This window comes from Rhododendron vialii, chromosome 13a (genome assembly GCF_030253575.1).
Source record: "Rhododendron vialii isolate Sample 1 chromosome 13a, ASM3025357v1".
NCBI classification, from domain to species: domain Eukaryota; kingdom Viridiplantae; phylum Streptophyta; class Magnoliopsida; order Ericales; family Ericaceae; genus Rhododendron; species Rhododendron vialii.
Window position 1 is genome coordinate 24,556,400 of NC_080569.1, and position 16,265 is coordinate 24,572,664.

At 46.8% G+C, this 16,265-nt stretch overlaps 1 protein-coding gene across 3 annotated transcripts in view; it reads right to left on the bottom strand.

The window, feature by feature from the left end:
• Nucleotides 1–363: 363 nt before the first annotated feature.
• Nucleotides 364–16,265, bottom strand: part of LOC131313104 (receptor-like serine/threonine-protein kinase SD1-7) — a 62,557-nt gene continuing 46,655 nt past the window's right edge. For all 3 annotated transcript variants that reach the window (XM_058341220.1, XM_058341219.1, XM_058341218.1), the window contains 5 exons: nucleotides 15,933–16,099; nucleotides 15,290–15,500; nucleotides 1,075–1,312; nucleotides 830–980; nucleotides 364–749 (listed from right to left, as the gene is read on the bottom strand). In XM_058341220.1, the coding sequence (XP_058197203.1) occupies nucleotides 441–749; nucleotides 830–980; nucleotides 1,075–1,312; nucleotides 15,290–15,500; nucleotides 15,933–16,099 (1,076 nt within the window). In that variant the 3' untranslated portion in view covers nucleotides 364–440. The remainder of the gene's footprint in view (nucleotides 750–829; nucleotides 981–1,074; nucleotides 1,313–15,289; nucleotides 15,501–15,932; nucleotides 16,100–16,265) is intronic.

The following is a 16,265-nucleotide window of genomic DNA, read 5'->3' on the forward strand; positions in this document are numbered from 1 at the left end:
TACAGTCGCTTAGTATCCGCCTTTCTGTCATATCCAATTTTTCCAGCATCGTAGTAGCTATGGCCGATGCGAGACCACTGGGATGCTTCAAGTACTCTGGAAACATTTTTCCAGCATTGTAGCAGCTATGGCCTATGCGAGAGCACTAGGATGCTTCAAGTACTCTGGCAACAAAAATATTTCCGAAAAATCCACAGCCGCTACACCTAATTCTCGCTACATGTCATTCAATACTTCTTATGCGGTCTGGTACCGTTATGGTTGTGCAATCTGCCACTGGCATTTAGAACCTTGGGTAAGAGGCCAACTCTTGTGTGGGATGAGAACATAATGAAAATAATAACAAATTTGGGAGTTTGGTAGAGCAAAACTGACACTACTGAAGAACAATATAATTTCTGCAAAAGTTTCTTCACAAGGTTTTAGGACAACAATCCCATCTATCTACCATGAAGTGCTGACATTGTTACTTCATTTGAAGCGAGAAGATATATACCAGTTGACGAAGAATCCGTCTCGGGAGTAAACCTTTCTGTGTAAAACCCAGGTTGTTTAGGAGGTGGAAGGATTGCGTTTTCACTATCTAACATTAACAAAACAGCTGACATCGGCGGCCTGTCTTCAGGACGATTTTGCACACACAAAAGGGCCATTTGGATACATTTTACCACTTCTGGTGTGGGAATCGGACTCTCCATCAAAGAATCTGCTAGATTCATGGGTTTTCCTTCATTCCATAGTTTCCATGCCTAACGAAAATAGCAATTCATAAAATTATTCTCAAACATAATGAAAATTGCTCTCATAGGAAAAGAAGAATTGTACTCACATGTCCCAAAAGGTTGAGGTCATGATCGGGATGGTAAAATCCTCTGTTCTTCTTTCCACTCACAATCTCCAAAACCAGTACACCGAAGCTAAAAACATCAGATTTCACAGAGAAGAGCCCGTCTATGGCATATTCTGGAGACATATATCCACTTCATACAACAAAATAAAATGGAATTGCAATATCAAATGAAATGAGCTATGGATAAGAATAATGAAGGGAAGAGATGAACGTGAGATACTTACTAAGTTCCAAGAACCCTATTTGTATTTTCTTCAGACTGATCATCTCCAAACATTCTCGCCAATCCAAAGTCTGAAATTTTAGGATTCATGTCGTTGTCCAGCAAAATATTGCTAGCTTTCAGATCCCTGTGAATTATTCTCAATCTTGAATCCCGATGAAGATAGAGAAGTCCTCGAGCAATCCCCACTATAATGTCAAAGCGTTTTTGCCAATCCAGTGATCTACAACTTGTTTGATCTGAGGTAGTTTAGAGTAAGTTAGCAACTTCACCATACAAGGTCGACATTGAGTTTCTGAAGGCCTAAAGCGATAATAAAAAATGAGACCTTTTACGAATTTCTAAGAAAAGTATAAAATAAACAAATCACATTTCCCAAAACAAAAGATCTAGTACTGATCAATATGAAAAAATCCCAACCGCATTCGGGACAATTGATCTACACTTGGTGTATTGGCACCGTTCATGCACAAATTTTTAATGGCTTCCAACTTGAAAGCTCTTGTGCTACGACTAGGAGAAATAATATTTTTTTTGTTGAGCACTCCTACTACATGTGTGCGCCTAAAAAAAGAGAAGGGATTTAGATTCCAATGCAGTGAGATTAAGGTATTTGGTTGGGGTAACCACTGAAACAAATCCTCTTTCTTTAAAACCTTTTTCTATATATGTTAGTGAATGCATTCTTTCTGAACCATATTAATCAATCAAGTCAGTCAAGAAAGTGTGTCGCCAATCACTACGTGGGTGTGGTTGGTGTGTTGTTTTGAAAAACGTGGCACGGGCATGGCAAGAGCACGGAAAAGGCACGGGCACGGAAAAAGTACAGGCACGAAACGACATGAGTAAATATAATGGGACAAGCTGTTATATTTATTTTCTACTAATATTTTGTGTAAATTACTTTCAACAATCAATAATTCCGTTTTGCCAAGCAAACCAAAAACCTCCTTGTCAATGATCTATACTATGGAAAACTTAATTCCAATTAGTAAGATGAATTTTTCTAATAGAAGTGGACCCTTTAGTTCTCTAGTTTGCAAGTATGCCTCCGATTATTTTTGGGCCTTGCTTTGATTGGATGCATGTTGGACCTTTTTATTTTATCTTTGGACAGGTTTTTTTTTAAGGTATATACTACTTAGGACTACTACATCCCAGACTTTACCTCATCTCTATCCAAAAGGAAGCTCTGGTCTTAGAATGCTTCCCATCTTCTGCCTCTGATAAGTGGCCTCTTACATTTACAAGAAGGCTCCATCCTTGGGAGTAAAACCAACTTGATTCTTTTTCAATTAAAGTTGAACAGGTTTCCCTTTGATCCCTTTAGAGAAGGTTGCCCTCGTTGTAAATGTAGCTCTTTTGGCCTCAACTCTGTATGTTCAACTTACTTAACATGGGAGAATCAAGTTTTCCAAGTTAATGACTGCCTCAATTTTGTTTGGAAAAACCTTGGACCTGCTAGGATTGATGCTTTCGTTTGGCTAGCTATTCAGGAAAGGATTGCTACTAGATCTGTTTTGGTAAGAAGAAACATTATACCTTTGAATGCTAGTTCCTGCCTAATTTGTACTCTATCTCTTGAGACCCCTCTTCACCTCTTTCTCCAGTGTTCACTTGCCTTGCATATTTGGTCTACCATTCTCTCGCGGTGGCAGGTAACTTGGGTTTGCCTTTCTACACTTCCTGGTTTGATTGATTTTTGGTTCTCCAATTCTTTCCATAATCTTGAGAAAATCTGTTGGAACACCACCCTATATGTTGTACTTTGGACAATCTGGAATACTAGAAATGATCTAGTTTTTAAAGAGAAACAACCTAATGTCAATGAAGCTGTGGACTTAATCAAGCTCAGGGTGGCTTTTTGGGTTAAAGGAAAATACAACCTGAATTCTTATTCGATTGAAGACTTTAGAAGCCACTTGGATGGAATTAGGCGGCACAATATTTGACAACCTGGATTTATTGAAGTGAATAGTTTTATTTTGGTTCATTTTTCATTTCTTTTGTACCAACTCTTGGTTGGTCTTCTCTTCTCCCCCCAGGAATGTGGCTTGCACATGATTGTTCTATGATGATGTGGTGCAGCGCTTTCTTCAGTTGAATCCTCTTGAATGGTGGCTAGGTTGGTGTATCTTGAGCTTTGTTGAGACCTACACACTTAGCACCCGCGTTAATGCCAAACCCGGATCATGAGGAGTCCGGGATAGGCACTCCAACGGTCAATTAAGAAAGGGGGAAGATAAGCTTTTTAGGGTGTGTTTAAGGTTTCAGAGAGAGGATCAATTACCTTATTCTAAAGGTGGAATACTCCTTTTATAGGCAACAGTAACTTGGAGCCCAACCCACGCGTATACACCACGCGCTCAGTGATTGGTTCCCATTTGGTTCACTAAATCAGGCCCACTATCAAAGGACTGTCACAAGCTCCACACTCCGTTTGTTCAACAGGGGAAATGGTGTCACGCAACCTGCAACACCTACTCGACTCTACCTTACTTTTTCTCCAAGTCAGGGAGGGATGGCTCGGTGGTTAACGGTTCTGCCAATCGATATAGCCTGGCTGTGTTCGGTGTTCGGGCTTCTGTAGAGTTACCAATTGGTCAGGTGGGACGCCACCGAACAGAAAGATATAACCGACTAACCCTTACCTAGGTCCATGGTTCCTCCGCTGGTGAACGAACTTGGCCCGGCGAGACAAGTCTGGCAGAGGCATATTGAATACTATTCACCATCGGTCCATCCAACCTTTAAGTCCACGGGTCTGACTAATCATCAGCGTGACGCGGCCATCGTCCAGGTCGCTTCATCGATCCAAGCCCACCACAATAGCCCATCAACTTCTTCCACCCTTCGACAAAGATGGGAGGAGTTGACTAGTGGTCCCTCCCAGGCCATCTCGATAATGTCTTAGCCGAACCAATGCTTTCCTAAGGGTACACCCTGCGGTAGGTACACCGAGCGGTACCCGTCGGGCCTTCATGAGAAACGAATAGGCGTTTTGAATTCGAAGTAATGATGATATTCGCTGCAGAGAGGGCTGATGGGACTGCTTGGCTCAGAGATTGAATGGTTAGGCATGAATCTGAAGCAGCGTAGAGTGTCACGTGGCAGAAGGGGGGACGCCGTGAGTACAAATCAATACAGGCTTTCCACGTGGCCCTCTAAGAGTGGACATGGTCTCGTCGTTTCGGTTCTGATGCGCGACCCCTTGGTTTCCCTCCTCCCCCATTGTCCATTATATAAGGGAAGGGGGCAAGAGAGAAAACACTCTTTTTGCTCTCTCGCTCTCGCGCTTTGGAACTTCTACTCTCGCCTTCATTGTTCTCCAGAGTTCCCCGTCGCACCACAGCTCACCGTCGTTCGACTCTAGCACTTCCAGGTAACTCCGATCTCTTTGCTGCTTCATTTTCTGCTTGCCACAGAGCACACCATGCCTTATGGCTCATTTTTTGCACAAGACCCTAAACTTGAACAGTTCCACTTGAGTCCCTACGGTCGCTTTTGGCCTTGGTCCACCACTTGGACAATGGCGGTCCTCCTCCATAGCCCTACGGTGGATCTCACTGGATATCCCCTGGCAGAGTCCAGAGGTTCTCCTCCAGCGGAATCCAGAGGTTCTCCTCCGAAGGAACGCGCATAAGAGCGACCGTGCTGAAGTAGAATTTTGACTTTCTTCATTCTTCCCTTTTGTTTAGGTCTTCAGCATGGTGGACTCTCCCAGCTTCGGCTCGTCGAAGGTAAATGCCGACGCATACCCAGACCTCTAGGAAACTATCCGAAACCTCGACAGGGGTTACCGGATGGGCAACGTGAGCTTTAATGAAAGCTCAAGCAATTTCGCCTAGCAAACAGAGCTGCCTATCATCCATGGTGTCTACATTCCCCTTCAAGTGGGTGACAGGGCTTTCAGGGATATCCTCTACGGCCAGAGCAGTTCTTCAGATGAAGTCGCCAAGTCAAGCCCACACAGCTTCGAACAAGAAGAGGAGGAATAGACTGAGCGCACGGCAGCCGGAGACCAAGCCAACACATCTACAGCTGTGGGGCCACCGCCGAATGCGCCCGATGTAGGAGGGGTAGAGGCTCCTCCAAAACCACAAAAGAACATCAACCTCATTCTCCCATTGCCAACTAACCTTGGACCCATGCCGTACAACTACCTCTACGGTAATGGTCCAGGGGGCTTCAAAGACGAATTTCAGGTGAAGTACGAGATCCTGGATGACGTCCTTATGGAGAGGGTGACCAGTAGTAGAATCACCTTCGGAACTGACTTTATCATCCTCCCATTATACACCATTACCGAGGGGGTAAAGTTCCCAATGAGCCCCTTCCTGCGATACTTCCTAGAGTCGTACAACTTCGCACCGATCCAGGTCTCGGTGAACACTTGGCACATCCTCTGCTCAGCAATGAGGTTGGCCAAGCTAAACAACCAGCCCTTCACCCTGGGTGACTTGATGCTGGTGTACATGGTATCAAGGAACCCAACGTACGATAAGTACTATTGACAATGCGGTAGTGGTTGGACCATCTCATGGGTCGTCTCTACGACACGGAGAGGTAGAGGAATGTTCTAGTGAGGGTGTCCGGCAACTTCGAGTGAGGCCCAATAGACCCTCTACTGGACATTCCCTTTCCCATCAGGACTGGCACGACAGTAGAGAGGCCCTACAACATCTCCCGAAAGCGGGGGTTCCCCGGCCATGGGGAAGCCCCTGGTATTGCTTATTGTGTCTCTGTCTTTTCTTTACATTTGCTTCAATACATACAAATCTTGCATCATATTAACAGTTCTCTACGTGTAGATTGCTCCATGCCGAATAAGGGACTTCTCGTCACCAGTAGGTGGGCTACCTTGAATGCTCTCCTTCGGTGTGCCGACCGGGATACACCTATCTTGCTCGGCTATGAACTCACCTACCATAGCCTCGCTCATCGCAAAAACAAGAGCAAGATGGTAAGGAAACCAGTGGATCTTGCCAGTGTCGCCGGGGAGGCGCTTCGGGACCAGTTCATAGCCAAAGACCTCTCCACCTCTAATCTGCCCAACACTCAATAGTTGCAACCATCGAAGCAGCATCAGGAGTAGGTGGTTTAGCTCCCTGCCACTGTCACCACCCAGCCACCCCGCTCCAGCCACCGAAGACCGAGCAGCACGGCCGGTAAGGGGGCAGATCAAAGGGTTGAGAAGAGGGCCAGGACCGCCGAGGATGACGTGGAGATCATCGGGGCAAGCCATGCCACGAGTGATTTCACCGAGCCAAAAGGATCCTCAGCGCTCTTTGAGCTGGCCTTCGTATGCCTAGATGGGCACATGATAACCGTCATCAACAGCCTGACGAAGAATCCTCTTCTGCCATGACCCTACTAAAGGGGGTAACCCTCCCCAAAGATATGGAAAATCTGCTGAAAGGGAAGGCCCACAGCATGACTAAGCTATGCCTCCTCATAGCAAAGGTATATCTTCATCACTTCGTCACTCTATAATTTCTTTTTTCCAAATGCTGACCATTTCCTCTAATGCAGGCTAGGTAGTGCGCCAGCCGGGCCTACAGTGGCATGGACTCCCTCCTCGAGTCAAGGAGATCACTCAGGGGGGAGCTCAAAATCAAGAGGGAAAAGGCGAAGGCGGCTGCTGATGAAGTCATAAAGCTGGAAAGATCTGTCGCCGAAGCTGCGAAAGGGTTGGCGGAGAGGGATCAGCTGCTAACTAAGGTCCAAAACCTTAAGGAAAAGCGGGATCGGTTGCTGGAGGAGAAGAAATGCTTTGAGGAGGATCTGCCACAGATGTTTGAAGAGGCCGGTGACGCTGGATACAACGAGGCCAGGGAACATTACAAGAAGCAAGTGGAAGGCATGGTCAAAAAGCCTTTTAAGGAGGGGGAGATAAAAAGGGTTGAGGAGACTCACAACAACTCCTTCCTCCTTGGGTACCATGTTGGGCTCAATTACGCCGAGGTCCCCAAGGTCGATCACCAAAGGGAACATCCGGTGGTGCCCGTCGTGTAGCTGTCAAGCCACTTGCTTCACTCCGAGCAGCCGGATCCCAGTGCCAACAAAGACGGCACTAATGAAGCTTAGACCTTCTTCCATCTTTGTATTTTTTTCTTTGTTTCCTATTTTTTGTACTTAGGGCCGGCATAGAACAGTTTCCCATTGCCGAGCCCCGGTGATTATAAGTTTGTTTTGGATGGGGTGCTTTTAAAGGCCTCTTGGATGAAAAAAAGAAGTTTACTTTCGTTTCACTTGTTATATGTTTCTGCACTTTATGCACATGTTAGCCCATGTATTGCACTTCATGCACATGGTTGGTTCAATATTGTAATATCCCCAGCTTTTGCCATACCCAGCCCCTGCATCAGCAGATACCTACCAAAGCAGCGTACGATTCTGCCAAAGCAAAAGAATAAGCAAAAGTCGAGCATGCCCCCTTCAGGATATGGCATGACCCATTCCTCTGAACAGGCACTAAAAGAGCGTGCCCCGGTGCCCTTTAGGTCTTAACACGAGAACTTAAGTGAATGAGCACAAGAATCCCACCGACAGTAACAAACCAAAAATAAAAAATAAAAAATAGAAAATAGCCAAACAAGTAGAGAACTATATTGAAACGGAAGAGCAGCACAAGGCTTTACACAGGCAACTGAGAGCAGAAAAGAAAAAGTTCAAAAAAGTTAAGCATAAAACTTCCTAAGCCACTGCGCATTCTAGTGGTTAGGAACAGCTATGTCGTCCATCTCATAGAGTTCATAAGAACCATAGCCCATCTTCTTTACAACTCGAAATGAACTCTCCCACGTGGGCATAAATTTCTTCAAGTCTTTCTTCTGGACCACTTGCCGAAGGACAAGATCGTCCACGTTGAAAGGTTGGGTCCGCACAGTCTTGTTATAGCCCTGAGTAAACTGTTGCTGATAGGCAACGTACTTAACATGAGCATCGTCTCGGAGGTCATCAATGCGATTTGCCTCGGCAGCCAACATGGCATCATTCGTCGGGACGTCAAAAGTAGCATTTCGAGCTGTAGGGCGAGTAACCGCCACCGGGAGCATGGCCTCAACGTCGAACGCTATAGAATAAAGGATCCAGCCAGTGACATGCCATGGTGTGGTGTGATAGCCCGTAGCACATCGGGTAACTCAACTGCCCACTTGCCGTGTTTATTGGTAAGTTGGCTCTTCAGACTAGCAAAAATGGCCTCGTTGGCAGCTTCAGCATGCCCATTCCCTTGAGGATAAGAAATGAAGGCCGTCTTCATCTGAATATTGTGTTTCTTATAAAGGGCTTTGATGGCATCGGCCACAAATTGGGTGCCGTTGTCAGACGCGATGGCATACGGCATGCCGAACCGAGTGAAGATTTGATTCCAAAGAAAGTTCTCCACATCGATAGCCGTGATCGTAATGAGCGCCTTGGCATCCACCCACTTGGTATAGTAATCAATGGCGGTAAGGAGGTGTGTGAAACCACCGAGGGCTTTAGGTAACTTTCCAATGATGTCAACACCCCATTGGATAAAGGGCCAAGGACTGGAGATTGGCTGTAGGGGCAAGGTCAACTAGTGGAGAAGTGGAGAGTGTTTTTGGCACGACTCGCACCACTTGGCAAACTTGGTAGCAGAGTGCACCATCTTCTTACACCAGTAACCATGAGAAAGGGCACGGTCAGCCAAGGATCGGTCGCCGGTATGGCTGCCAGCACTCCCACCATGGAGTTCTTTAAGGATGCCTGGTACCTCCTGCTCATGAACCACACAAAGGTCGGGACTCGTGTAAGACCGGCGGTACGAGACGCCGGAAGGATTGAGGAAGTAGGAGGCAGGTTGGCAGCGAATCTTGTGACCTTCCTTGCGATCAGTAGGAAGGGTGGCATGCTTCAAGTAAGAGATAAGAGGATCCATCCAGCTCGGTGCCAAATGAATATCCATGACCTCCTATAGGCCTGGCTCAAAGCTCGGTGAAGGAACCTCGCCAAGGACAATCATTCAACTGCCATCATGCGTAGCATAGACGGCTCCAAGGCCAGTCAGAGCGTCAGCGTGCGAGTTAAGATCTCTGCAAATATGATTGAAAATCATGTTCTTAAAAGAACCGGTCAGAGCAATGACGTTGCTCATGTACTTGTTCATGCGCGCATCCTTGGCTTCATAATCGTCATTGAGTTGGTTCACTATAAGCTGAGAGTCGCTATAAACTTGGACCTCATCGACACCCATATGTTGGATGAGGCGAAGCCCGGCAATTAGGGCCTCGTACTTGGAAGCAGGAAAACCAATGCTAAGAGCATGTTCATACAAGGTCCCACTCGGTGAAACCAACACTATCCCAGCACCAGCCCCACGGATATTGGATGCACCGTCGACATGAACCCACCAAGCATGCCTAGTAAAAAGCTTCGCTCGGTGAGCGAGGATGGGATGCTTGGTAATAAACTCAGCATGCACTGAATGGCTCAACCAGGGTCCAGGAGCTAGCACGGCTGGTTCACTATGTGACGAGGGGTCACTGGAGTTCGTGCCCTCCACCTGGCTTAGTGTTAGCTCGAGGACGAAGTCAACCAGAACCTGTCCCTTGATGACCGTTCAAGGCTGGTATCGAATGTCAAAGTTAGCCAACTCTAAGGACCATTTGCATATTCAATTCGACAAATCTGCCTTGCGAAGGACGGCTTCCAATAGGTACTTGGTGATGACGATAATGGTATGGCTTTAAAAGTACGGTAAGAGCTTCCTCTTAGCCGTAACTAAAGCCAAGGCCAACTTCTCAATAGGCAAGTAACACGTCTCAACAGAGACCAGCATCTTGCTTATGTAGTAGATTGGCTGCTGCTCTGAGCCTTCCTACCGTACCAACACCAAACTCGTAGCATGCTCGGACATGGCTTGGTAGAGAAAATGGTCATCCCCGTCCTTTGGAACTACAAGTAAAGGGGCCTAAGATAGATAGACTTTTAGCTTGGTGAGAGAGCGATCACAGTCCGCCGTCCATTGAAAACTCCTCCGACTACCCTGAATTGATTGGAAAAATGGTCGGCAAACATTTGAGGATTTGCTATTGAACCGATTAAGAGCTGCAGCCATGCTAGTGAGCCGTTGAACTTCTTTCACCATGGACGGAGCACAGAGGTCTTGCATGGCCCTGATCTAGTTCGGATCGGCTTCGATCCCTTGGCGAGTGACAAGATGGCCGAGGAACTTGCCGGACTCAACACCAAAGGCGCACTTCTCTGCATTGAGCTTGAGGCTAAACTTCTTCAAGATCTTGAATATCTCACCGAGATGAAGTAGATTATCTGCCGCATCTTTACTCTTAGTGACCATATCATCTATGTAAGCCTCCATGATCCGAGCGATCTACCTCTTGAACAATATGGCCACCATATGCTGAAAAGTGGCCCCGACGTTCTTCAACCCAAATGGCATTACTCGATAACAGTAAGTCCCCCTGGAGGTGATGAAGGCCATCTTCTCCTGGTCCTTCTCATCCATGGCTATCTGGTGGTAGCCTCGGTAAGTGTCCGTGAAATTGAGCCGTGTATGCCTGGCTGTGGCGTCAACCAGCTGGTTGATCCAAGGACAGGGAAAGCAATCCTTGCCCATGCATCGTTCAAATCGGTGAAATCTATGCAAACCCACCACTTGCCATTCTTCTTCTTTACCACAACCGGATTGGCCAGCCTGGTTGGGTATTGAACTTCACATATTGCGCCGACCTCGATAAGGCACTCCACTTCATCATTCACGGCCTCGGCGTGGGTCGCTGAGGCGCGGCGAGGCTTCTGCACTATGGGTCGTCTTACCGTGTCCACGTGTAATGAATGCTTGATCACATCAGGGCTAATGCCCGGCATTTTGTATGGGGTCTAAGTAAACACCTCGATGTTGTCCTTGAGGAATTGGACCAACTGGTCACGCTCGGTGTCGCCAAGCTTTAAGCTGACTAGGAAGAACCAAGAACCAAGAACCGTCTTCGTTGGCTGGGACCTGGACTAAATCCTCGATAGATTTGTCAGTGGCGGGAATGCCAACCTCATTCAGTCCATGTATTGCTTCCTTCATGGCTTCACCGGGTACGCTGTCGTTCGGTAATTCAGGGACCTCAATCCATTGAACTTCTTTTGCCTTGCATTTTTCGTAGACGGAATTAACAAAGCACTCTTTGGAAGCCATTTGATCTCCCTTAATGGTTTCTACCTACCAGACTCGTCGATGAATTGAACACATTGGTGGAGTATGGATGCGACAGCCTTCATGCCATGCAACCAGTTACTGCCCAGGATGGCATTGTGGGGGCTTGGCAAATTTACCACAATAAACTCTATATCTAGCTGTACCAAACTGGAAAAAATCGGGAGTACTAGCTTGCCGACTGGGTAGACCAGAATCCCAGTAAAGCCAATTAGAAGGGCATCCACTGGAGAGAATTGATCCTTGGAAAAGCCAAAGGCCTTGAATGCTGAGTAGTACAGAATCTCCGCCGAGCTGCCTTGATCGACCAACACTCGCCAAATCACCTTCCACTGGATGGGTATTGAAAGGACTAAAGCGTCGTTGTAGGGAAAAAACACCCATTCCATGTCCTGCTTGGTGAACGTGACCTCCCACGTGTGACGAGCATCCATCTTGCGTTTCAGAGACAAATGTGTCACCATCACCTCGAAAAGAGAAGGCCGATATAGTTCACTATGGAGCTTATTGGCATGGTTTTGACCCATTGGACCATGTATACATTGTACAACGTCATCTAGGACCCGGGCCCACGCCAGACCTCTGCGTCCGATGACTTGGTCCTATCAATCCAACGGTTCATCCTCCTTTGTTGGACAAGCTCTTCGAGATAGAGTTTGTACAGCTAACATGTCATCGTATAATGGCCATGTTCATTATGGAATGAGCAGAACACTCACTGGTTCGACTCACACCTATCTGCGGTCCTTAATTTTTCCACTGCTCTTGTTGGCCACTAGAATCCAGGCAGCCGTCTACACTCACGGAGCATACGAAAAATGGGCTCTTTAAAATAGGTGGTAAAGGCAAGATGGTCCCGTCCATTGCTTGGTGGTCGGTCCCACGTCTTGTCACCTCCTCTATTGTCGCCACCGCCGATGCCTTCCTTTTTGGCAACGGTATTGACTTGCTTTTTTATTTCCTTCGCCGCCAGTTTAGTCAAGTCGGCTACCTCTGCAACACCGGAACCCCCATTATATTCCTCGAGCTCAATATAATGGGCAACGGTGTGCATTACGTCCGACATGTCGCCCGGCGGCCGGAGCATCAACTCCTTGAAGAGATCAAAAATTCGATCAAGACCGCACTTAAAAGATGTGGCGGCTGTCTTCTGGTCACAGCTTTCAACCAAGTTATAGACATTATAGAAGCGATTCGAGTAGTCCTTCAATGAATTGTCGACCTTCCACTTTAAGTCTGTCAAAACTTCAATAGTCTTCGGCCACTGATTGCTCCCGACAAACCAAGATGTGAACGAACGCTCCAACTCACCGAAGCTATTGATCGACCCGGATTTGAGCTGGGTGTACCACAGCATGCTGGCATCCGACAAGCTTAAGGAGAATGTTAGGCACATCATGGCCTCGCTAAGTCCACAGAGTGCAGACATCGACCTGTACAAGGGTCGAAGCATCTGACCTTGGATAGTAGGTATTGAACTTCAGGACCTTGAAGTTGGAAGGGGGGACCTCTTCCATTATGTCTATGGAGAAAGGTGACCCTGTCTTCTCGACTGTGGTTACAACCATGACCCGAGGGTTCGGCGCAATGATTGCCGAAGGTGCAACGTACATCTCAGGAATAGCATCCCTTGAACGCTTATCAGAGAGCGACATTCGGGGTCCTCGACCGCCGACACTCTGCTTAGGTGAGTGTTGTTTTTTGGACCCTGACTTTGCCTTTATATCTTTCTTCCTTGGTGGGGAGACCATGTGCTATTGTGCCACCCAGTAGGTGGTTCTCTCACCAATCCGCGTGTTCACCACAGTTAAGGCTCCACCGCCGCTACTGACTTCGCACCTTTCCTCAGGGAGCAGCTCTTGGCTATCCTCCTTGTGCGCCTGGGACAGTGCCGCAAAGTTCCTCGGCAAGTGTTGTCGGGAATGACGTGCGAAGTGCCCCAGTGAACGCTGTTGGGTATGAGTTCCCACTTCTTTCCTGCGGTTTCATTCTGTCGGTCCCTAGACCTAGCTGCGTAACGATCATCCTGGTGGTCATGAGACCTAGTGAGATGGTTGTCATGGGAATTTTCTACAACATTCCTCCTGTCGCCGATCCGACAAGCCACCTCGGTCGATGTTCGCCCATCCTCAGATCCCCTCGTCCAAGCGCTCAAGACCATGGTGCTTGTCTCAGGTAGTAGTGTTCGGCAAGTGCAGCCATCGCTGGATGGTTTGTTACGAGAAGCTGTTTAGTGTCTAGACTCCAGATGAATGCGTCCATTTGCGTCTAGGCGACAGTGGGCCGAGCCTTGTAAAGGCGGAGGCATTAGCAGTGTCGACCGTTTGGGACTGGTGGACCGCATTCCTCCTTTAGCGCCGCTCCCTAGACCTAGAGACAGGAAGGACCCTCTAGTGCACTCGGAGCTCTTGTACCTGCGTCCTTAATCACAGTAACTCCTCTGCCATACTCATCGGGAGCTCTAGCGGAGGAGGTGGAATAGGGTTAAAGCTGCCCACCATGCGGTTGATCCCATTAATGTGAAACAAAGACGCTCCTGCAATAAGGTTACTCGTCCCAGTGATAGTTGACCCTACCATAACGGAGCCATTGGGTCCCCCGGTAGGGGCGCCCATAAGCCCTAAATCCGCCCGTACTTGCTTGGTTGTTGGGGAGGCTTAGAGAGCTTGGGGGTTTAGAACGAAGTGCGCGAGATCGAAAAGTCGTCCATCCGCGCCAGTCATCTTTGAACAAGGAGATAAGGAGAAAGGGAGAAAGGGTGCGAGGAGAAAGGGTTCACCACAAGATCTGAGTTAGAAGTTTGTTCCCCAGCAGAGTCGCCAATTGTGGCCCAGTGCTTTCTCCAGTTCAACCCTCTTGAATGATAGCTAGGTTGGTGTATCTTGAGCATGGTTGAGACCTGCACACTTAGCACTCGCGTTAGTGCAAAACTCGGAACGTGGGGAGTTCGGGAAAGGCACTCCGACGGTCAAGTAAGAAAGAGGGAAGAGAAGCTTTTTAGGATGTGTTTAGGGTTTCAGAGAGAGGATCAATTACCTTATTCTGAAGGTGGAATACTTCTTTTATAGGCAAAGGTAAGTTGGAGCCCAACCCACGCGTATACACCTTGCGCTCGGTGATTGGTTCCCACTTGTTCCACTAAATCAGACCCGCAATCAAAGGTTTGTCACGAGCTTCAAACTTCGTTCGTTCAATAGGGAAAACGATGTCACGCCACCTGCCACACCTACCCGACTCTACCTGACTTCCTCTCCAAGTCAGGGAGTAGGGGTGGCTCGATGGTTAACGGTTCTGCCGATTGATATAGCCCGGCTGTAATCAACGTTTGGGCTTCTGTAGAGTTACCAATTGGTCTTGCAGGCAGAAAGATATAACCAACGAACCCGTACCCAGGTCCATGGTTCTTTCCTTGGAAAATGAATTGGCCCGACAAGACAGGTCCGGCAGAGGCATATTGAACACTGTGCACCGCCGGTCCATCCAACCCTTAAGTCCACAGGTTTAACTAGTCATCAACGTGACGCGGCCATCGCTCGGGTCGCTTCGCCGAGCCATGCCCACCACAGATGCTCTCCCTCTCCTTCTCGATGTACCCTTTATCGAGTCTCTAATAAAATTTTATATTGCCATTCAAAAAAACGATTAATAATTTCGTTTTGCTGAGCAAACCAAAAACCTCCTTGTCAATGATCTATACTATGGAAAACTTGATTCCAATTAGTAAGATGAATTTTTCTGATAAAAATGGACCCTTTAGTAGTTCTCTAGTTTACAAGTATGCCTCCGATTGTTTTTGGGCCTTGCTTTGATTGGTTGCATGTTGGGCCATTATTTTATCTTTGGACGGGTTTTTTTTTTAAGGTATATACTACTTAGAACTACTACATATTTTAGGGCCCTAAAAATCTGCCATTTTTGGGGGCCTAAAACCATGGCATCTTGATTGGGCTTTAGCCAAAGGCCGGCCCCAATAGCATAAATCAAGCAAACTATGAGAAAAGATTTCAAAGGTTGAGGGGCTAACTGAATATGTGTAACTCTAAACTTCTTTTTTGCATGTACTCATATATCAACATCCGTTCTTCTTCATGAATGCAACATCCCAACAGCCTGACCAGATTCCGATGTTGTAGCTTCGCAATGAAGATAAACTCATTCTTGAACTCTTTGACACCTTGCCTTGAAGTCTTGGCTAGTCTCTTCACCGCTACTTCTTGTCCACTTAAGAGTTGACCCTGTGCTTTATCATGAATTCTTACATTAGCCACAGAAGGATTCATACGAATATAGACACGACACGACACAACCTGGACATGCAAGAAGAACCTTTTTAAAACTAGGAAACAGACACGTTGCATACACGTGTTATAAATCCACGGAGAAAACAAAAAGAATGTTTCAACGAATAACATTACATCAACACTCACTAAATAAATGTTCAAAATGTACGTATGTAATTTTGACCCTACCCCAAATTAATATGAGCATTTTTAATGTCCTAACAAGTCCTTATTGTGTTCCTAGTTTGTTTGACTAGAGGAAATTATTTTACAAATCGGATAAGATTGTGTGAGGCCAGGCCGGGTTGACATTTTCGTACTTCTAAGCTAAAATGAATGACAACTGAGCATTCCCTTTATATGACTTTTGAAAACGTTTGCAATTACCTTATAAACGGGACCAAATCCACCTTCCCCGATCTTATTTTCATAGGAGAAATTATTAGTGGCTGTTGAAATGGTGGCCAAATCAAATAAAGGTAGTTCTAGGTCCTCCTCTGCAGTACTTCGGGTGTTTTCTTGGACCTGTTGGCTTGCAGTCTCCAGTCTCTGAGCTGAAATATTTCAAGCATATAAATAAGGGCAATAGCGACCCAAACAGGATATCCTCTGGTGAAGAACAAGATAAATAGATATATCAAAAGAGAATAGGAAAAGCTCCATCATTTAGGCTCTCTGTTTGTTTCAACTTACTTTCAAGGAAGTAAGAGTTATACTTGT